Here is a 24,497-nt window from a genome sequence, read left to right as displayed (position 1 = left end):
AAGCACCAAATGCAAGAAATATCACTATTACTGATACCTTGAGGACGAATGAGGTTATACAAGCGTAGAGTGATATTCATCACCTGAGGCGTTTAAGGCAGCATTTCTTCACTAATAAGTCATTACACTAAAACCCAGTTCTGAGAGACAGGGAAAGACAAAGCTCTCTCTCCAGGTTATTTACATGCAACCTAAATAATCCTATTTATGAGTATGAGTACCTCATCTCTTTTCCAAAAAGCTTTAAATGTTCATCTTTGTGAGACAAATGAAGATATCTATTTATTATATGCCCTAAGCAAAAAATTAATCTTATAGTAATGTTTATTAAAATAAAACACTTAATAGCATTACTTGAAGATATATTTAACCTAGGAAGACAAACTTATGTTTACAATTATCACTTTTTTCTCCAGAGATCTGAAACAAAATATCTTTTTCTTAAATTTGTTGACTGTACTGTACTTAGGGAAATACAAGCCTTAATAATAGGATCATCCACAGGGCAGCATGGATCAGCTTATTCTCATGAAGAATATAAGAAGCTATCAGCCTTCTGTACAGTACTGCCTATGTAAGAGGAAGCGAGGACTGGTTCCTTTCAAACCTGTAATTTACGAGTTTATTCAAACCCGCCAAACTGTTTTAGGTAAACGCCTCTCACATTTAAAAATTCCCATGGCAACTCATTTAGTTTGGCAGACAGGAAGACCCAAATTCAATCCTTTTATCCTGCAGCTAAACCATTACAATGGTTAATTCCGCTCTGACACTCAGAAGAGACTGCTAATTACTGTACTCTGGGTCCCTAGACAGATTTCCCATTCAGATTAAAATGGTTGTGCAAGGCAAAAAACAGCAGCAACACCCTCTGTACATGAGAGACGCTCTCTCACATTACAGCTCTATCAGGGGCGAGTGCATTACAGCTGGATCTTTTAATCCTTCTTTCCCAATAACATGAAAAGGAGGCCAATGATACCACATATTTCAATTATTGATCCTCTGGTCAAGAACTAAATTCAGGGCCATCAGTTCATTAACAATTCAGTTTAAAACTTGCACTCCAAGAACAGACTGTGCTATCTCCAAAGTCATCACCTCTCTAGAATTTTATTTAGTTTTATTCATCTTTTAGTGCTACATGCGAGCTTTTGGTTTTGTTGATTTTCTCTATTTGTTCCTTTTCTGTTTCACTGATTTCTGCTTTTTTATCTTCTTTCTACTTGATTTGTTTTTAACTTTATTTTCTCAGCTTCTTAAAGGTGGACTATTAGGACTATTAGTGACTTACGACTTTGCTTTTATACTTTTGAGACCTTTAATTTATGCTAAAAATATTTTCTCTGAATAATGCTTTAACTGCATCCCAAATATAATATTATGTGGTATTTTTATTACCATTCACTTCACAATATTTCCTATTTTTTTCATGATTTCTTCTTTGACCTGTGAGTTATTTCCAAATGTTTCCCAGTATTTGGGACTTTTAAATTTATCTTATTGTGACTGACTGGTAACTGAATTCTGTTTCCAAAAAATGCTTTTTGTTAAGATTTTATTCTCTTTGAATTAGTTAAAGGACATTTTTTAAATATTCCATAATATTGTCTGTTTCGGTGAATATTGCTTTTACACTTAAAAGCACATGTATTCTGCGGTAGTTGTTTATGTGTTTTATAAATGTCATTTAGATGAAGTGAGTGAAAGTCTCTCAGTCATGTCCGATTCTTTGCGACCCCATGGACTGTATAGTCCACGGAATTCTCCAGGCCAGAATACTGCAGTGGGTAGCCTTTCCCTTCTCCAGGGGATCTTCTCAACAAAAGGATCGAACCCAGGTCTCCCACATTGCAGGCAAATTCTTCACCAGCTGAGCCACAAGGGAAGCCCAAGAATACTGGAGTGGGTAGCCTATCCCTTCTCCAGGGGATCTTCCCAACCCAGGAATCAAACTGCGGTCTCCTGCATTGCAGGCGGATTCTTTACCAACTGAGCTATGAGGGAAGCCCCATTTAGATGAAGGTGGTAGATAATGTTCAGGTTTTCTTTCCCATTTTCCCCCTGAATTACTGAAAGGTGTGTAAAGATCTCCATTCATTTTAATAATGTGTGTGTATACTAGCGTGTTCTCTTTGAAGGCACTGAAATGGCAGTTTTGACGTGTGCACATGTGTGCATGTATAGCTTACACAACCTATATGAACAGGGTAGACCTTAAAAAGAGCATTATGACCAACTTTATGATAAAAAATCTACCAACTCAGAGGACAAAGACAAATTCCTTGAAAAATACAAGAACAGGGAAATAAACTAAATTCAATATTTATTAATATGAATGAAATGGATTTGTAATGAAAAGCCTTTCCACAAAACCGAAAGAAAACCACAAGTCACAGATTAGAATATTTGTCCAATAAAGGATTCATTTTCAACACATAAATAATTGCTTTAACACTTAAAAAAAAAAAAGACAAGCCAAGAAGAATGATAGATTTAAAGATACTTCATCAAAGATATATGAATTCTCAAGAAGCACATCAAAAGATGCTCCATATCATCTGTATTCACAGAAATAAAAATTAAAACTACAAGTGAAAGGAGAAACAACCTGTGGCTTATGTATTCAATGAAACACTAATTATCAATAAAAAGGAACAACCACTGATACATGTAACAGTATGGATGAAACTCAAAAAAGTCAAGCTGCATGAAAGTACAAAGAAAGGAAATCTAGAAAAAGCAAACTGATTTAAAAGAGGCAAATTCATACAACCAGAGAGTAGAATGGTGGTTGCCAGGGGCTAGGGAAGAGGTGATGTCCATCAAACAGCACAAACTCTCAGTTACGAGATGAGTAAGTTCTGAGGATTTAAGGCACAGTACAGTGGCTACATTTAATTACACTGTACACCTGAAATTTGCTAAGAGTGGATCATACACAAAAAAACAATGAGTATATGAGAGGATGGATGCTAACTTGATTGTGATGGTAATTTGTTAATCTGAATTGATGGCAAAAGGGCTAAGAGAAAACTTTTTGGGGTAATGAAAACCTTCACTGTAGTAGTGGTTGTAAATACATACAGTTGTCAAGGGCCAAGCTGTACATTTAAAATCAATGAGTTTTTATTTGTGTAAAAAAAGAAAAAGTTCCTGAAGAAGAGCCTTTTTTTCTTCATGTCTTCAAAATGACTATGCTTCAGAGTTAAACAGGTATCTCTATAACACTAGATGGTGAATACACTCTCAGAAAAAAAATTTTGATGGTCAATTAAATTTGGAAATGGTTTCTACCAGAGGTTCACAATACTTTTATTAAAGGCTTTCTGCTATCCAGAATACCTATGAAAAGTATCTTATGAAATATAGTTAGGGAATTGCCACTGTCCTAACCATTAAACATCTTGCTTTAAATAACTTTCTATACCTCTAATGCTCTAAAATACAGTCAACCTGGAATAAATATTTGTTAATTTGAATAGAATACTAGAAGAGCTACGCTTGGATAGCTACTGGCATCTTAAATTTACCAGATTCAAAACTGAGTTCCAAGTAATTTCTTCAAAATTTATTCCTAACACACCCTTCATCAGAGGAACAGCAATTATATCCTTCCGGTTGTTCAAGCTAAAAATCTTGGTATCATCCCAGACGCCTTGCTTTCTAACATCCCATAGATGATCCATTAGCAAATCCTGCCAGTTTCACTTTAAAAATACGCTTAGAAATGAGACCATGACTCACTTCTGTGGCTACATTGACCCAACTCATCCTCACCTCTCATCTGAATTAATGTTAAGAGTCCAGGAACTGGCCAACTTTTTCTGTAATAAACCAGACAGTAAATGGCTTTTCTGGGCATACGGTCTCTGTGGTAGTTACTCAGCTCACCACTAGAGCTCAGATGCAGCCACAGTCAATGTGTAAACGAAGAAGCATAAGCATGGCTGTGCTTCAATAAAACTTGTCAGACAAAGCAATTTGAATTTCATATAATTTTCACATTTCATGAAGTATTATTCTTCTTCAAGTATTATTCTTCTGATATTTTCCCCCTGGTCATTAAAAAATGTAATAACCATGTTAAGCTCATGGGCTATTCAAACGCTGGTTTTGGCCCACGGGCCTTAATTTGTGAACTCCTACAAAAGCTTCCTTTCTTTCACCTTGTGTGATTTATTCTGTTTTAAACAGAGCAGACCAGTAATCCTTACTAAACATTAATCAGATCACATCATTCCCTTCTCCTTAAGAACTCCCATGGTTTCACCCATTCTAGTGCTTAGAGCGCTCAGTCATGTCTGAGTCTTTGCGACCCCATGGACTGTAAGCCCACCAAGCTCCTCTGTCCATGGGATTCTCCAGCCAAGGAGACTGGAGTGGGTTGCCATGCCCTTCTCCGGGGGATCTTCCCAACCCAGGTTTCCCACATTGCAGGCAGATTCTTTACCATCTAAGCCACCAGGGCAGCCCACCCATTCAAGACTAAAAGCCAAAGTTCTTAAAATGGTTAACAAGGCCCTGCACAGTCATTAATCGTCATAATATATACATGAGGATATTAAGACCAAATTTAATTAAAAGTAGGTTTAGATATTCTGTTAAAAAAGGCAAAAAGAAATGGAAATTTAGTCTACGGCCATACCACCCTGAACGCGCCCAATCTTGTCTGATCTCAGAGGCTAAGCAGGGTTGGGCCTTGTTAGTACTTGAATGGGAGAAATGGAAATTTATAGTACATTACAGTATCAGTGTAGTGAGAATGAAGGAAATGAAAACATCTGATGACAGAAAATGAGTAAATTAATTTAATAAACAAGCTCTCTGTAAGGATCAAATCTATGATAAAGTGATTTGAACATATAAAGATAAGAGATCATAATTTCTCAAAATACTGTGTATTTGTAAGCACATTAGGTAAATGTTAAGCAAAAACTGTAAGTTCAGCCAAGAAATTTAACAGCCTCGTTTATTCTGAAAGGCTCACAGGAAAAGTGTGAGAATTATTATGTGAATGAAAAAACAAGCACTAAAGTGTCATCTGAGGAGTTTTCTAATTACAATAAACCAGTTCAACATGCATATCTAAAAGACTAAGTTTTACATATATAAAATTAGCAATTAATCTATTAAAATACCATTTGTCTAATTACAAGAGTATTTTATCAAAGGGTTAGATTAAATTAGTAACTTTATCATAGAAGCTTAAAGAAACAAAAATGTGAAGAAAAGCATACAGTAGCACACTGCAACACGGCCTAATAACAAACACAAGTGCTAACACGGCCTGTCTTAATTAGCTAAAGTCAACAGTCTACACTGTAAAACTCTGTAAGAATCATAAAAACTAGAGTTTTTTTACCCAACTAATTTTTAGAACTTAGCAGCTACATAAAAACACAAATCACAAATAAGAATCACAAGTTCCTAACAATTTCAAGTAACTAATTTTCTCACAGGAGGCACTTAAAATAAGAAGGCTATCATTATATCCTCCTATAAAACCTCTGCTTAATGTTCTACCTATATACTTAGTAAAATACTAAAATTATTTCACAAACATTTTCCTTCTCTGACTTTTAAAGTTTTCACAACTACCTATACTTTCTTTACAATTAAGAGACACTTCTTCAGTGTACAACAAGGAGTTTCAGAGAAGGTAACTCACTGGTTACCATGCTTCCAGAGGAGTCATGCGTCCAGTCATTGGATTATACAATTTACTCAAACAAACCAAAAAAATCACTAATTTCTGAGAATGAACTGAGTGGGTTAAGACTAAAAGTGAAAAGAGAGATTATTTTAACTGGGTTGGCAAGAATACGTCTTCAAGAAATACACTGGAGGCAGATTTACATCAGCAGTTCTTTTCTGCCAAGTATGACCTAAGTCCCCAAAGATGAGCAAAATCAGGGCACTGCTCCATAGTCCTTATCTGTCAGTGAAGATGATCTGATTTCCACAAAATGTTACACTGTATTTATAAAAGTATATTGAAGATCTCAAGAATCTAAAGGAGGCACAGTTCAGATTTATGGAAATGAGATTGAACAACTAATTAACTGTACCTATGATAGAAAGAACATCTTTAGTAGATACTTCATAGTAACACATTAAGACTTGCCAGACTGGTTACACTATTTGTAACTGAAGAAATGACTTTTCTCTAGTTATGCATGCTTTATTTTGCGATTGAAGAAACAAAGAGACTAAAATAATTATTGAAATCAAAGAAACATTTAAAATAAAAACAGTATTATCCAGAGTAAACAAGTTTGTCAGGTAAAGTACTACAACTCTACAGATGAAGTGTGATCATCTCAGAACCCCTATTACAATACTTTTGCAGTGAAATTAGAAAATGCTAAGGCTTGTCTGAGTTCCCATGCTTGCTGGGAGAAAGGGGGGTGGGGGTTGGGTGGCGGGAAGGAACTTACTGTAAGGTTGTTTTGAAACCCCAATTTGAATTTAAAAGGTTTGAACTCTGAACAGTAAGTTATGTGTGGTGTTATGTAAACTGATGGAAACATATTCAAGTCATCAAAATTAGAAAAATTAGAACCAAGTCACAAGGAATACAGGTACAACGATACTAGAATTTTCCAGGCAAGAACACTGGAGTGGGTTGCCATTTCCTACACTAGGGGATCTTCCTGACCTGACCCAGGGATGGAATCCAGGTCTCTTGTGTCTCCTGCATTGATGAGTGGGTTCTTTACCACTGTGCCACCTGGGAAGCCCACAGAATCCACAGGCAACACAAATAATGCACTCCTACTAACAGAGATCACCCAACAGAAGTGTTAACTCATACAGACTTCATGTACTCATTACTTGTCTGCAATGAGAAACGGATCTAAGAGAGAGACAAAGCTTTCATCAGCCCTCCCTGATGATGGACCTACATTTTCACACTGTGACAGAGAGATGGCAAAGGTAACCACACTTTTGAAAAAGAGGCCACTGATTTGGTTTGCTCCCCTCACAACATTTCCTCACAAAAAATAAACAGGGAGCAGACTTTCCCATTTAAGAAATGGGGCAGCGTCTGTCTGTCTCTTACTCTATAGCAAATGATTTATAAATTATTTTTATATTTTGTGCTTAAATAAAATTTTGAACAAGTAATAACCTATTCTTTATTAACATAAACATTATAATAATTAAAAAATTAAACCGAAAAGATCTTGGGCATAAATCTAAGATTTGGAAATTATTACTTACTGCAGGCACCAGTAATTTCTTCACTTCCTCAACGGCTCTCTTCAGTTTGATCTCTGCTCTGTTTTGAGCGTCTTCCACAGTGATCAGCACATGTAAGTCTTCATTGAGATGCTCCCAATTAGGCTTGCCTCGATTTTGCTCCTCCTAAAAAATTTACAAAGGACACTATTACAGATTTTTCTTTTCAAAGAGAGACCACATCTTGCTATCCATAATAATGACCTGCTGCAATCATTAAGCTATGCTTGCACTGTTTTGCTATGAGTAAATAAAAGGTCACTGAGGTAAATTTAAGCAAGTCACTTGTCAAGGCCATGTGGCTAGTAACTTGCCAAATTTAGGAACTGAATCAACATTTTCATTCTCAAATTCAGCGGTTTTCCCATTTTGTTGCAACTGCTTTTAGTAACACTGGCTGAATTCAAGAATAGGAAAAGTATTTTGCCAACAGACATTATTGTGTAGACAAATGCCATTTGTTTTAAGCATTTCAAGTAGCGATTATGGAACCATTTCATTATAAAAATAATCACAACAAGGAATAAATGTAACAATAATTTTAACTGTAGTTCTATCAGACCTTCCTTTAACAACGGTGACCTGTACAGTCACTCTCTAACCGTACCATCATGAACACTAGTTTTAGTGGAGAGCACCGACATTTCATTCCCCAGTGTCTTCAGATGGCCCAGCGATCCCCAGGGGGAAACACTGTCAAGCTACAGGAGAGACTGGCCATATGTCCCTTTCACCTAAACTATAATAATTTCAGAATTGCTTCTTGCTCTAAGCTTTAGAAATAATATACAAATATATTTATAAGTATTTCATAAATATAATTTTAATAATTAAAAACAATATAAACATGAATATCAAAATGGTATAAATAAATGCATAGGGTTCAGTGCAAGGTACCACACATAAACAATGAACAATACCTTTTTTTTGAAGTTTCATCTTTAAGTATTCTATTTACTGAATTGTGAATACTATTTACTAAATTCTTCCAATCAAAGAAAAATAAACTGGTATTAAAAAATACAGTTTTCTACCACAACTCACATGTTTGCAGAGGCCATGCCAGGGAAAACAAATATATGAAACTCAGACAATAAGGATAGAAATGAGTGCTTAAAGTTGACGTTTCTCTTTATTTTCTATTAATATTGTTAGGTGTGAAAATGTACCCAAGTGTTGTGAGGGGAAATGGGAAACCAAACAAAGCACACCAGGCTGTGGCCGGCTGCTGATGTGCTCCCAGGGAGAGAACTCAAAGAGAGAGCCCAGCATGCTCACCAACTATCACAAGCTACTTGAGGCTTCAAGGCAAACAGCAACAGTTGATGCCTATCAGACACCATGCAACCTTCGAGCTTAAAATACTTGTCTTTATCAATATTAGATCATACTACATTCCTTTTGATGATGTCTTATCTTTGCAATGTTAGGTTTTCAGTGCTTGCTGTAATAAAAAGCCATGTCCATGTGAAATCAGTGTGGAACAGGAAGAGGGTGGTAGTGTCCAGTCTGAGAATCTGAACAGTGCCCAAGAGAAAAACAAATCCATTAATAAACAATGTGGTTGTTTATAAATAAAATTTAAACAAAAATTTCAATTTAAGTTGTTTTGAAAACTAAGCTGTTTGGAAGTAACCATTTAAAAATAGGAAGAAAAACTCTTCAGCATTTCTTTCCGTCAAGGGGACACCATGAAAAACTGAGAGACTCAAGCAGTCAATGAGTCAAGGAACTGGGAACCTCACAGCTATCTGTGTGCCAAATATAAAGTGTGCAGACATACCTCTACTGTAACAATAAAAAGCAATTTTAAAATCCAGATTTTGATTTTTATGTTGAAAAACACTGACAATATTACCACACTGAAATTTATTATCTGATCAATTTTTTCTATAAAAAGTTTTAACTTCTAATAAAAGTTAAATAAAACTTTTTATAGAAGTGATCACTTTTTATAGAAGTGATAAAGTTCTGTGTGTTTATGTTTTAATGAACCCAAAAGTATCTCCACACCCATACAAATAAGGAATGTCTGCTTTGGGCCAAGATAAAGTAACATCAACAAGATTCACTCTCATGCCTAACAACAACCGAAGAGGAGGAGGACAGTGAGGCTGAGGATGGGAAGCCAACGCAGGGAGGCCCACGACCGTCCAGGCCTCCTGGCCTGGGAAGCTTGAGGATGCCGTGCTGGGAAGGGTGCCAGGATGCCCCTCCGAGTTGAGAAGACTGACCTTCGAGACCCAGGAGGGCACAGCAGCCGGAAGTCACCTAAACCAGTACTGGAAAAAAGAGCTGCACAGAGAGAGTGGAGGGCCTCCCTAGTGGCACAGACGGTCAAGAGTCTGCCTGCAATGTGTGAGTCCTGTGTTCCACTCTTGGGTTGGGAAGATGCCCTGGAGAAGGGAACAGCTAGACACTCCAGTCTACTGGGCCTGGAGAATCCCATGGACAGAGGAGCCTGGCAAGCTGAAGTCCGTGGGGTCACAAAGAGTTGGACATGACTGTGCGACGTTCACTTCACTTCACTTCGAAAGTGGAGATCTGCACAAGTATTCAACTGAACACCACTCAGCGCGTATGGGGGAGGAAATACCAGAGGCCAGAGAAAGAACCAATCAAAGGATTCAAGGTAGAAAACTTTATGACACACAAGACACTGGGACAAGTACACAGAGGTCTTGCCTCAGGAGTGGAAAATAATCAGTCAGCAGTCTGAGCAGTGCCATGCCAGCAGTGCCTAAATAAATCCTCAAAGCAAGACCTAAAAGGATCAAACCATTTCCAATTTAACTGTGTCCCAGAACAAAGCCCAAGAATAACTATAGGAATATGAAGTATCCACCCAACAAAGTAAAATTCACATTGTGTGTGTTTAGTCACTCAGTTGTGTCCAATTCTCTCGTGACTTCATCAACTGTAGCCCACCAGGCTCCTCCGTCCGTGGAATTCTCCAGGCAAGAACACTGAAGTGGATTGCTATTCCCTTCTCCAGGGGATCTTCCTGACCCAGAGACTGAAACTGCATTTCCTGTGGCTCCTGCATTGGCAGGTGAATTCTTTACCAATGAACCACCTGGGAAACCCTAAAATTCACACTATCTGGCATCTCATCAGAAATCAACAGGCAAAGGAAGAGAAAAAGGAAACATATAAGAAGAAAAACCAATCAAAACCTAGGACTAACATAGACGCTATAATTAGTAGACAAAGGCATTAAAAAAGCATGTGTATGTGTATATTATTAATGTATACAGATATTAATACAAGGAGAAGGGAGGAACATTTATAATCCAAAATGTTTTAGAAAGGCCTAAGAATGAAAACTACACTTGGTAAATGATACTCTTAATAAATTCAACAGTTTAAGTACCAGTTAAAACTACAAAAATAAAAGAAAGTTATACTTATCCTAATGTTTGCTTACGGTTTCTAAAACACTAAGAGAGAAACATGAAACTAATGTAGTTGTGCCCTTTCACCCCTTCCTAAAATTCTTCTGAAACACTGTAGAGGTTTAAATGCACGACCTAACTTATAAGAAAGAAGAAAACTGAAAAGGAAACAATTTGGAAACTATACTAGAAAACAGATGGCTAAGTAGTCAGGGTCTCAGCTGACCCAGGCAAGAAGAAATCCGCTCACACTCTAGAGCCTCCATAAGGCTCAGGAATTCGGCAGCAGAAGTGGTGCAAGGGTGGAGCGAAGAGGGGAAAACCGGCCAAGTTCTCACTAAGGAACAGCTCCGTCTCCACAACCCCATTCCTTCAACAGCTAGCAATCCAGCACTTCCTAATTTCTAGCTACAGACTAGAAACGTATCCCCTAAAGAGTTCCATATTCTGGAACTGGGTTATGAGGGGCAGGTGACAGGACCCTTCAAAACACTGAAGGCTGAGGTATTTAGTCTTCTCTCCCACTCAACCCCCAGCCCGCACACTGGGGCCAGAGACCAGAAGACTTCTCTGGAAAGTATGGCCAACCCAACTACAGAAACTACCTGAAGAAAGCAATCACGGGACAAGGAGAAGAGAAACTCAAAAGTACTCAGAGTTAAGAAAAGACACTGCATCCTGGAAATAAGCAAAAAATGCTATTAAAGGAATTCAAAACATAAAAAGGAATTCTTGAAACTTAAATATGACAGAAGAAACCAAAAAAAAACATGACAGAGGTGCCTGAAGATAAAAATTGAATTTTTTTTCCAAGTAAAGAGTAAAGACAGAGGTGGAAAATGGCTGAGAATAACAAAGATTAGGGAGCTAATACAAGAGGTGGAAAGAAGGAATGGCTGATGTCTCACCAAGAAAAAAGGAAAAGGAAGCAGAAGGGAGAAAAAGCATCAACATAATACATACTTTAAAACAAAACTGAATAATAACAGCTTCCAAATGTAAAGGGCCCAATGACTTCTCATCACAATGAAAAAGTGAGATCAAAACAAAACAAAGCAAAAAAATAAACCAGAAGTAAGGTGAGCACCAAATGCAGCAATAGAGAATGAATACCAAAAGAATCTCCTGAAACAGTAGGAAGTGACTGTGAGCAGTGGTGGCTGTTAGAAAGCAGAGAAGGTATTTTGTACATCAGGCTTTATAGAAATGCATACTTTTAATCCATGAGCATATTAAATTCATTTTTAAAGAGGTTTTAAGATCATTCTATGCAGAAGCTACTTTTATACAATTGTAATCCATTCTAACTCAGGAAGAGTGAAGTAAATTTCATCAACAGTGAATCTGAGCCAAGTCATTATTCAACACAAATATAATTTCTCCCTGTATCCTCTGTTTCTCAAACAGATAACAAAGGCAATCTGGGATTGGCAAGTCAATAAAACATATCCATAAAGGTTCTCTTTTACTATAGACAAACAAGAGAGAGTAAAATTACAGGGTGTCCACTCCTATACCCTAGTGTACCTGCAGTTAAGAAACCACTCCCGAAATCTCTCACTTTAGTAATTTGGGACAAAAAAAAAAGAGAGATGCAATGAAGCAGAGAGGACTGATGGCAAAATGGAGATGCACCAAAGGCGGTGTACAGGCTTCCCTGGTGGCTCAGACAGTAGAGTGTCTGATGGCAAAATGGAGACGCACCAAAGGCGGTGTACAGGCTTCCCTGGTGGCTCAGACAGTAGAGTGTCTGATGGCAAAATGGAGACGCACCAAAGGCGGTGTACAGGCTTCCCTGGTGGCTCAGACAGTAGAGTGTCTGATGGCAAAATGGAGACGCACCAAAGGCGGTGTACAGGCTTCCCTGGTGGCTCAGACAGTAGAGTGTCTGATGGCAAAATGGAGACGCACCAAAGGCGGTGTACAGGCTTCCCTGGTGGCTCAGACAGTAGAGTGTCTGATGGCAAAATGGAGACGCACCAAAGGCGGTGTACAGGCTTCCCTGGTGGCTCAGACAGTAGAGTGTCTGATGGCAAAATGGAGACGCACCAAAGGCGGTGTACAGGCTTCCCTGGTGGCTCAGACAGTAGAGTGTCTGATGGCAAAATGGAGACGCACCAAAGGCGGTGTACAGGCTTCCCTGGTGGCTCAGACAGTAGAGTGTCTGATGGCAAAATGGAGACGCACCAAAGGCGGTGTACAGGCTTCCCTGGTGGCTCAGACAGTAGAGTGTCTGATGGCAAAATGGAGACGCACCAAAGGCGGTGTACAGGCTTCCCTGGTGGCTCAGACAGTAGAGTGTCTGATGGCAAAATGGAGACGCACCAAAGGCGGTGTACAGGCTTCCCTGGTGGCTCAGACAGTAGAGTGTCTGATGGCAAAATGGAGACGCACCAAAGGCGGTGTACAGGCTTCCCTGGTGGCTCAGACAGTAGAGTGTCTGATGGCAAAATGGAGACGCACCAAAGGCGGTGTACAGGCTTCCCTGGTGGCTCAGACAGTAGAGTGTCTGATGGCAAAATGGAGACGCACCAAAGGCGGTGTACAGGCTTCCCTGGTGGCTCAGACAGTAGAGTGTCTGATGGCAAAATGGAGACGCACCAAAGGCGGTGTACAGGCTTCCCTGGTGGCTCAGACAGTAGAGTGTCTGATGGCAAAATGGAGACGCACCAAAGGCGGTGTACAGGCTTCCCTGGTGGCTCAGACAGTAGAGTGTCTGATGGCAAAATGGAGACGCACCAAAGGCGGTGTACAGGCTTCCCTGGTGGCTCAGACAGTAGAGTGTCTGATGGCAAAATGGAGACGCACCAAAGGCGGTGTACAGGCTTCCCTGGTGGCTCAGACAGTAGAGTGTCTGATGGCAAAATGGAGACGCACCAAAGGCGGTGTACAGGCTTCCCTGGTGGCTCAGACAGTAGAGTGTCTGATGGCAAAATGGAGACGCACCAAAGGCGGTGTACAGGCTTCCCTGGTGGCTCAGACAGTAGAGTGTCTGATGGCAAAATGGAGATGCACCAAAGGTGGTGTACAGGCTTCCCTGGTGGCTCAGACAGTAGAGTGTCTGCCTGCAATGCGGGAGACCTGGGTTCAATCCCTGGGTAAGGAAGATCCCCTGGAGAAGGAAATGACAATCCACTCCAGTACTCTTGCTTGGAAAACTCCATGGATGGAGGAGCCTGGTAGGCTACAGTCCATGGGATTGCAAAGAGTCAGACATGACTGAGCAACTTCACTTAAAGGTGGTGTATCCCTAGAAACTGGTTGAGGCATTAATTTCTTTATACAGTCATATTTTAAACAGTATTTCAGGAATGAACAGCTGAGAAACTGATGTAGAAAAAATAGCTCATTGCAAATTATTACAATTTCTGTTTTACACTTACCCAAAGAATTTCATATAATTTGCCACCAAATCTTCAGCAATATACAATAATATGGCGGTTTTTTGTATCCACAAATTCCCAAATTTATACTTCCAGTACATTCCTTACTTCTAGACCTCCAAAGTCAACTGCTCACTTGACAAGTGTATGTCAGTCTCTGTAAAGCACTCAACATGTCCAGCTCATTCTCTTCTCCAAACTAGTCCACAATTACGTCTCAACTATTACTGATCCTGAATGAGTTTTCTGAGTTCAGTGTGAATTTTTAATACTTCAGAACAAGGACCAACTAGCTGGTTTTGTGGGAAGTCTGAAGCGCAGTTATAAGCTTTCTTTGGTGCTGACAGCGAGCTGCTGTGTATCCACCCCTGCATTTCAAACCACACTAACTTCAGGCGCCATTTCCTGATCATATTTTCTCCAGGTTGTCAACAAATTGGCCTATTCACAAACACGGATTCTGATACCCACAAACTATACAATTGATCACCCATGTCCAGAATGTTTTAATACTTACTTTTATCTTTTATTTTTTATTTTTATTTATCTTTTATTTTTTATAGTACACAAGTAGAGTAGTACTATAAAAAATAAAAGATAAATACGCACTTGATATGCCAGCAAATTTGGAAAACTCCGCAGTGGCCACAGGATTGGAAAAGGTCAGTTTTCATTCCAATCCCAGAGAAAGGCAATGCCAAAGAATGCTCAAACTACCACACAATTGCACTCATCTCACATGCTAGTAAAGTAATGCTCAAAGTTCTCCAAGCCAGGCTTCAGCAATATGTGAACCGTGAACTTCCAGATGTTCGAGCTGATTTTAGAAAAGTCAGAGGAACCAGAGATCAAATTGCCAACATCCAATGGATCATCAAAAAAGCAAGAGAGTTCCAGAAAAACATCTATTTCTGCTTTATTGACTATGCCAAAGCCTTTGACTGTGTGGATCACAATAAACTGGAAAATTCTAAAAGAGATGGGAATACCAGACCACCTGACCTGTCTCTTGAGAAACCTGTACGCAGGTCAGGAAGCAACAGTTAGAACTGGACATGGAACAACAGAATGGTTCCAAATAGGAAAAGGAGTACGTCAAGGCTGTATATTGTCACCCTGCTTATTTAACTTATATGCAGAGTACATCATGAGAAATGCTGGGCTGGAAGAAACACAAGCTGGAATCAAGATTGCCGGGAGAAATATCAATAACCTAAGATATGCAGATGACACCACCCTTATGGCAGAAAGTGAAGAAGAACTAAAGAGCCTCCTGATGAAAGTGAAAGAGGAGAGTGAAAAAGTTGGCTGTCCGAGCATCCGGGTACATATATCCCGGATGCTCAACGTTCAGGAAACTAAGATCATGGCATCTGGTCCCATCACTTCATGGGAAATAGATGGGGAAACAGTGGAAACAGTGTCAGACTTTATTTATTTATTTTTTTTATAAATTTATTTATTTTAGTTGGGGGCCAATCACTTCACAACATTGCAATAGTTTTTGCCATACATTGACATGAATCAGCCATGGGTTTACATGTGTTCCCCCTCCTGGACCCCCCACCCACCTCCCTCCCCATCCCATCCTTCTGGATCATCCCATTGCCCCGGCCCTGAGCCCTTGTCTCATGCATCGAACATGGAATGGTGTTCTGTTTCACATATGATAATATACATGTTTCAATGCTATTCTCCCAGAACGTCCCACCCTCACACCTTCTCCCTCAGAGTCCATAAAATTGTTCCATGCATCTGTGTCTCTTATTCTGTCTCGCATATAGGGTTATCGTTACCATCTTTCAAATTCCATATATATGCATTAGTATACTGTATTGTTGTTTTTCTTTCTGGCTTACTTCACTCTGTATAATGGGCTCCAGTTTCATCCATCTCAGTAGAACCGATTCAAATGTATTTTTTTTAATGGCTGAGTAATATTCCATTGTGTATATGTACCACAGCTTCCTTATCCATTCGTCTGCTGATGGACATCTAGGTTGCTTCCATGTCCTGGCTATTGTAAACAGTGCTGCGATGAACATTGGGGTACACGCGTCTCTTTCAATTCTGGTTTCCTCGGTGTATATGCCCAGCAGTGGGATTGCTGGGTCATATGGCAGTTCTATTCCCAGTTTTTTAAGGAATCTCCACACTCTTCTCCATAGTGGCTGTACTAGTTTGCATTCCCACCAACAGTGTAAGAGGGTTCCCTTTTCTCCACACCCTCTCCAGCATTTATTGCTTGTAGACTTTTGGATAGCAGCCATTCTGACTGGTGTGAAATGATACCTCATTGTGGTTTTGATTTGCATTTCTCTAATAATGAGTGATGTTGAGCATCTTTTCATGTGTTTGTTAGCCATCTGTATGTCTTCTTTGGAGAAATGTCTGTTTAGTTCTTTGGCCCATTTTTTGATTGGGTCGTTTATTTTTCGGGAATTCAGCTGCAGAAGTTGCTTGTATATTTTTGATATTAATTGTTTGTCTGTTGCTTCATTTGCTATTATTTTCTCCCATTCTGAAGGCTGTCTTTTCACCTTGTTTATAGTTTCCTTTGTTGTGCAAAAGCTTTTAATTTTAATTAGGTCCCATTTGTTTATTTTTGCTTTTATTTCCAATATTCTAGGAGGTGGGTCATGGAGGATCCTGCTGTGATTTATGTCGGAGAGTGTTTTGCCTATGTTTTCCTCTAGGAGTTTTATTGTTTCTGGTCTTACATTTAGATCTTTAATCCATTTTGAGTTCAGACTTTATTTTTTTGGGCTCCAAAATCACTGCTCATGGTGATTGCAGCCATGAAATGAAAAGACGCTTACTTCTTGGAAGGAAGGTTATGGCCAACCTAGATAGCATATTTAAAAGCAGAGACATTACTTTGCCAACAAAAGTCCGTCTAGTCAAGGCTATGGTTTTTCCAGCGGTCATGTATGGATGTGAGAGTTGGACGGTGAAGAAAGCTGAGCGCCAAAGAATTGATGCTTTTGAGCTGTGGTGTTGGAGAAGACTCTTGAGAGTCCCTTGGACTGCAAGGAGATCCAATCAATCCATCTTAAAGGAGATCAATCCTGGGTGTTCATCGGAAGGACTGATGTTGAAGCTGAAACTCCAATACTTTGGCCACCTCATGCCAGGAGTTGACTCACTGGAAAAGACCCAGATGCTGGGAAGGATTGGGGGCAGGAGGAGAAGGGGATGACAGAGGATGAGATGGTTGGATGGCATCACCGACTTGATGGACATGAGTTTGGGTAAACTCCGGGAGTTGGTGATGGACAGAGAGGCCTGGCGTGCTGTGGTTCATGGGGTCGCAAAGAGTCAGACACAACTGAGCGACTGACCTGATCTGCACTCTACTTGTGTAGTACTGTAACTGACAGTTATCTGTGCACTGTCTTTAGCTACCAGATTTACTGAAACGAACAACTGAGCTTTTATTATTGGTGAGCATCACTAAAATCAAATTGTTTCCTCACAGTCCACTGCTGTATTCATTACTACTGTGTCTGCCCAAATAAGTCTCTCGTTTCCCTTGATCATTTGTCTGTTTCTGGGCCTGCTTCTATTTGACTTCCTATTTAAGTAGCGAGCTACATTTGAAAACCCTTACACCCCTATCTTTTATTCTTGTTCTCTTACTTCTCTTCTAGTCAACTCACTCAGATTTTCTAGGATAATGTTTATGAGGTCTGATTTTCATATCCCACAAAAGACAGCGCTTTTCCTTTATTCTATCAGCTAATATTACCTTGTTACAACATATCAGAAGAATGCAGTTAAAAAAAAAAGGTCAGCCTTTTTGAAACTGCAAGACTAAATTTATATATCTTAATATAATAAAGCAAAATGACAGCAAAGGCAAGTTATTTATAAACAATTACAATGTGTACAAATAAGAACAAAGATCAAACCACTGATCTTGGTTTTTTATTTAAGGTAATCTGAAATGACAAGACAGCATTCAAGGAAATGGAATGCATCTTAATTTATCCAGTAAATTAAAGTTTAATAACATATAAAACAATTCTATAATACCATTCACACCTGACTATGAAGCAGATAGACACAATTACCAATAATACTTTATATTCTTGGCAAGTCTACTATCAAAAAATACATTTCAAGTAGCTCTCAGTCTCTCATGAGATGACAAAGAAATTCAGGAATGAAAATGATGATGATACTACCTACCGTACTGCTTGCCAAGTACCACACCGAGCAATACAAACATGTCACCTCACTCAGTCGTCCCAGCAGGCGTGGTGAGACTGCGGCCCCAGGCCTCCCCCTCCCTCACCGGTCAGGGAGGAGGTTAAGGTGGTAAGGCCCGCCCCAGCCACACAGAAAGAAAGGTTCGGGGGCGGGGGCGGTCCGGAGCCTGCCACGCTTCCTACATCATGGTGTCGCCTACACAAGAGCCCTAAAACTGAGTAAACTGCCTTAAAATAGCACCACAAATTAGTGAAAGACACAGAACAATGAAGTCTTGACACTGAAGAATTTTTTCTACTCTTACCATTTTACCTCTAAACATTTGGGGGGGGGATGTATTTTAAGCTCAGCTTGTTCTCACAGAATTTCAAAGCTGGTAGGGAATTTGGATGCAGATAAAGAAACAGACTAACAGAGATGACTTGGTAAATTTATTTTGTGTTTTTCCCCCCTAATTCCAAGTCATATGCTCTTTCTTTATCAATGAATTCCTGATTAAGTCACACACAGTATCAATAACTAGCAGAGAATACCTGGTAAAACAGATTTCTTAGGCCTACAAATACGCTTTTCTACTAGAAGAGAGAAATGCCTACCAAATTTCAATGACACAAATACACAAAAATGATAAACCTTTGGCCACTTCCACAGAATTCTTCCAGTCATCAGAGTTTTCAATAGAGGAAGATGAAAATTTGGTCTTAATATACAATGCACACATACACACCCAACGTCATTCCTAAGTTAGGGCTGATTAAATCGCCGTCGTGAAATAAGCTTTAAGCATAACTTCTCAATAAAACATCACCCATTTCACTTGCTGTATACAGTGATATAAAAATATTCAGTAAAAAAACTTCCTCAAAACCTGAGAAACTGCTTTTGTTTTTGATTAAAAACAAAACCAAAAAAAAAACAAAACAAAACTCAATGAGTCACTAACCTCTGAAATTTAAAATTATGCTCTAATTACAATATCTGTTTGAACAACAAAGTAACTGTACAACATGAAGAATCAGAACACAATGATTGCCCCAACCCCTGCTGACAGACTCTTTTCATTATACATTCGTAGTCAGGCAAACGAGCACAAGACTTCTCCCCCTACTGCGCTCTTAATGTGGAAGTTCATACCCAAAATCTCCTAGAGAGGAATTCTGGAACGAGTTACGTATTGAAGCAAACCGAGGTTTCAATAACACATTTATGAATAATACATTTTAAGCCAAGTGATAGAGCCTAACAGATAACTATCTCCAGTTGTGCATACAATCTTAAATCAGGTTAAGAAATGTGCACTGAGGAACATTTCTTGAAGTATGTTATATGTAACTGCTCACTGACTCCAGTTATAAAATTGACTTCAAAAAAAATCTTAACTTAAACTTTAGTTAAGCAGGAATCATGTTCTCAACGCAAATTATTTTCTAGTAACATATAGAGATTAGAATACTTTTATTCAGTTTGTTGAAATCATTATCTAGGAATGTCTTTATAGGCAGTAGGTATTCTACAAAGGCTTATTAAATTTAGCTAGTGGAACAACTTGCTAAATTCAAAAAAGTATCAGATTAAATCCTCATTCCAATTCTCATATATTAATTCCTCTAATTAACTGTAATTACTGTGTGTCGAGACCAAACTTATGTTATCAACAGTTATGGCGAAACTATGGCCAAGTAATACTAATCTGTCCCCATCTTGACCAAAATCAGTGAACTTCACTAGAGCTGAGCTGTTTCTAGTATCCATGCCCATTTGGGAAGCTAAATATGATCTTGATGATGCCATAGGTCAGGCTGAAAAGACTGAACTAAACATATACAAACAGCTTCCTAAAGAAGGACAAAAATGACCAGGTGATTTTTAATTTCATTTTCCTCAAGTTTAAATACCAGTGGCTGCCTAATGCTTAAAAAAAAAAAAAAAAAAAAAAGAGTATGAGGAATTGGCAGGAAATCTTTTTGGAAACTTTGGGCTACGTTTCTGCTGCTAATGATCACTCACATACAAGTAGTTAACATCCACGGAGGCATGAAGTGCTTCCACAGAGCATTAACAGAACCCTTTCACTATTTATATATGAAACCTCCTACTGGATTTATTCTTTCCCCCATCTAGCAGACATAAAGATTATTAAAGGCATAGAAAAACAACCATTTGTCTTAAAATGTGATGTTTTAAAGTGTTAAACTGAAGTATTTACTTACTGACAGCAAATCAAGGAAAGACGATTAAAAGTTAAAGATTACCATTTCTACCCATACCCATTTTATTTCCAAAATCTGCAAAAACTCAATTTCAGAAATAGCTTTTGAAAGAAAAATTCTCCAGGTCCTCTGAGACAGGATGTCCCCTCACTCCCATTCTATCACTTGTTCTTTTGACTCAAGTCTTCAGTATCAGTTCAGCCGCTCAGTTGTGTTCTACTCTGCGACCCCCTGGACTGCAGCTCGCCGGGCCTCCCTGTCCATCACCAACTCCCGGGGTTTACCAAATTCATGTCCATTGAGTCGGTGATGCCATCCGACCATCTCATTCTCTGTCGTCCCCTTCTCCTCCCGCCTTCAATCTTTCAAGTCTTACTATCTAAAAAGCTCCAAGAAATCTGGAATCAGACTCAACTCCTATCTCTTAGCACTGATCATAATAAGTGCCACATAACCACTCAATATCAAACCATGCTCACAGAGCAAGCACGATACAAAAATGCAGTCATGGCTCATATTACTATGAAGAAAAATAACATATACAGCGCTTTGTACTTAGCATTTTATATCCATAAAGTTAAAAAACTTTTTAAACCTTAGTAGAGGTAGTAGATATTATTATAATACCTGTTTCTCACTTGAAAATGACATAAACTAAAGGGCAGAAACCTGACTTACTCAATGTCACTTGGCTAAACTTATGATTATACACTTCTGCCCTAAAGATTTTACAACTAACAGTATATTAAGAAGACAAGAAAGGTTAATAACTGTAATATTTAAAGAACAACAATGAAAAAAGATTAAAATTATTTCACACAAAACTGTAACAAGAAACAAGATGAACATTTTGATAAAACTACCTACAGGATAACTTGCTGCCGTAAGCCAAGATCACTGCCAGGCCTGTGTTGTATGATCGCTTTAAGGACACAGCGAGTGAGTGGAAACACTTGGTTCACTACCACAAAGCTTCTGCTTCCTGAGGGAAATTATTCAGAAAGTAAATTCTATAGATACTCAAAACAAAACAATTATTTGTTTAGTAGTGATAGTATTAGTTGCTCAGCCGTGTCTGACTCTTTGCAACCCCATGAACTGCAGCCCACCAGGTTCCTCTGTCCATGGAATTGTCAAGGTAAGAGTACTGGAGTGGGTTGCCATTCCCTTCTCCACAGCATCTTTCCGACCCAGGGATCAAATCCAAGTTTCCTGCATTGCAGGCAGTCTTTACTGTCCTAGCCACCAGGGGTGCCTCTTATTTGTTTAGAATATTATTTTAAAATACGATTTTTATATCCATTTGATGATATTCCTAGGAATTCATGATACTACCCTTAATTTTGGGCAAAATATCTGAACCTTGGTCTCCTCATCTATAAAACAGAGGTAACTTCTAAATGTGTTATGTTTGTACAGCACATGGAATAGTTGCCAGCATCTCATAAGTGATGTTACCATGGTTTGAACAGGCTACTATTTAAAATCAAAGAGTTAAATAAAAAGTGAAAAAAATAACAAAATCAAAGAGTAACAGAAAAGTATAGGGAATGACCTAGGAATATGGAGTAGGGATGACTGAACAATAGCAAATAAAATAGCATGACTAAAGTTATAATTAAAAAAAAAAAACTGAAAAAAATACTTTGGGGATAAAGAGTACTAGCTTAAGAAACTTAATTTTGTCAATAAAAATATATTAAACATATTAAATAAAACATGAGATTGTTTCAAAATACAGTTTTTAGGATAAAGAAGCTTAATAAAGATCCACCTGTAATCTCTGGGGTTGCAGACTGGAGAAGAGCTCAGCTGATCACAGTATGGGACTGCCTTCCGTGTAAGCTTTAGATTTGAAACAACATATAAAGGAGGATGACCACAGTTTCCCAGAATGAGGAATAAACCATTTTGTTCATCAGCTCTACACAAAGAGACTAATAGCAGTAAGAGGAATTTATAAAAAATTAAATAACCGAAGAATAGGGTCAAATACTACTTCTTTAGTAATATTTTCCTAAGTCACCCCCTCTATTAGAATTCATCTCCTTCACTGTGCTTCCTTCCATAGAATTTTATGGCTTTATAGAATAATACTTAATACTATAATATAGTCCTCTGCATCCAATATAAAATAATAAGCCTCAAGAGAGCAAGACAGGTGTCTTTTTTTAAATTTACTCACAATGCATTTGTGCTGTTGTTCAGTTGCTAAGTCATGTGCAACTCTTTCCGACCCTATGGCCAGGCTTCCCTGTCCTTCACTACCTCCAGAGTTGGCTCAAATTCATATCCATTGAGTCAGTGGTTCCATCCAACCATTTCATCCTCTGTTGTCCCCTTCTCCTCCTGCCCGGTGCATTTTTAAATGCCTAAATAAGAGTTTGGTATTTAGGCAGTAGCTTAATATTTTTCTGTTCTTACACCCCTGCACAGATATGAACTTGCACCTCTTTTATATTTTTAACCAGGTCTCTCAAATATTCAATGAACATGAATTTGAGCAAACTCCGGGAGACAGTGGAGGACAGAGGAGCCTGACGTGCTGCAGCCTATGAGGTCACAAAGAGTTGGACATGACTTAGCCACTGAACAGCAACTCCTCCTCAAATATTTACCTGCATTTGTCTTATTTTATATGTGTATATATATTCTATAAACTAAATGCTGTATCACATAAAAACATACTACTAGTTTCTCAACATATATGCATGCTACCATAATAAACATAATACAAAGTCATTTAAAGGACATCATTAAATTCAGACTAAGCTTCTTTACCATGATTATGTCTTTTCTTTACTCAACACATGCTAAACTACTGTTCATCTGTATTAGAAATCACTTCCCTAACATATCTGGCAAAAGGTTTTGTATATCATAATAAGCATTGAAGAAGCCTTCCCTGGTGGCTCAGTGGTTAAAAGTCCACCTGCCAATGGAGGAGACATGGGTTCAATCAATCCCTGGGTTGGGATTCCCCGGAGAAGGAAATGGCAACTCACTCCAGTATTCTTGCCTGGAAAATGACATGGAGAGAGAAGCCTGGAGGGCTACAGTCCATGGCATTGTGTCCAACTAGTTGGATATAACTCGGTGACTAAACAACAAGAAGCACTGCAGAAATATCTGGAATAAAACATTTTCTACCCACAGAAGTGGACAAGGCACATAATACAGTGAGAAGAGAACACAAACTCGAATGCAAGCCTTACTTCAGTACCATATTTCAGTAATAACCTGGACTAACTCCCTCATACATTCATTGATTTTTCAATAAACTTGCTAAGTTTTTCTACTACACAGAAGATACTTTCCTAGTACACAAGGTTTATAACAGGTAACTGGACAAATATGCTAGCCCTTGAAAAGCTTAGAGGCTAGAAAGGAAGACAGACATGAAATAAGCAATAACAGAATAACTGCTTACAACTGAGATGAGTGACAGACATCAAAGTTCACTATGCTATCAAAGTTGAATGAAGCATGACTGATCTAGGTTATACCATAAATATCTCATGAAATTTTACTTCCTCATTTGTAAAGGTTACAGGGTTGCTAGGACTGAATGAAAAAAAGGATGCTGAAGGCAGTGACTAGCTCACAGTACCTCATGCTTCTGCTGCATAACTCCTACTACTCCTATTCCTTCCCTAAGCCTTCTTTCAAGACGGCTTTTCAGATAACAGGGATTTCCCTTAACTCCACTATAGGACTTCCTTCCTGATATTATGTTAACACAAACAACTTAGGAAAGAACCAGTTCCTCAATTACAAAGACTCTAAATTAAAGTCACAGTAAAAAAAAAGAAAGAAAGAAAAAATAAATTAGGAATCAACTAACAATTCCTCCTGATTAAAAAATATAGGTACCCACCCTCAAATACCTGGAATGTCATAATTCTTTTCTGGGTAGTTACTGTCACCCTTGAAAAGTTCTAGAAGAAAAAAAAAAAGAAGAAAAAGAAAAAAAAAGAAAAAAAAAAAGTTCTAGAAGTAAGATCAGAATTAGTAAACAAAATCCATGGTTAACAGTCTCTGTGTTTATCCAA

The 24,497-nt window shown here is 38.5% G+C and overlaps 1 protein-coding gene across 16 annotated transcripts in view; it reads right to left on the bottom strand.

Moving 5' to 3' along the window:
* QKI (QKI, KH domain containing RNA binding) overlaps window positions 1-24,497 on the bottom strand; it is a 153,587-nt gene that overhangs the window by 28,246 nt on the left and 100,844 nt on the right. For all 16 annotated transcript variants that reach the window (XR_014063875.1, XR_014063876.1, XM_081524461.1 and 13 more), the window contains one exon: window positions 7,228-7,371. Coding sequence is in view for 14 of the 16 variants with exons in the window: in XM_081524461.1 (XP_081380587.1) it covers window positions 7,228-7,371 (144 nt within the window). In the remaining 2 variants the exon portion in view is untranslated. The remainder of the gene's footprint in view (window positions 1-7,227; window positions 7,372-24,497) is intronic.

This window comes from Giraffa tippelskirchi, chromosome 9, assembly GCF_054371585.1.
Source record: "Giraffa tippelskirchi isolate mGirTip1 chromosome 9, T2T-mGirTip1v1.2.pri, whole genome shotgun sequence".
Classification (NCBI taxonomy): Eukaryota; Metazoa; Chordata; class Mammalia; order Artiodactyla; family Giraffidae; genus Giraffa; species Giraffa tippelskirchi.
Note: the sequence above shows the minus strand (reverse complement) of the source record. Positions and strands in the feature narration are given on the sequence as shown.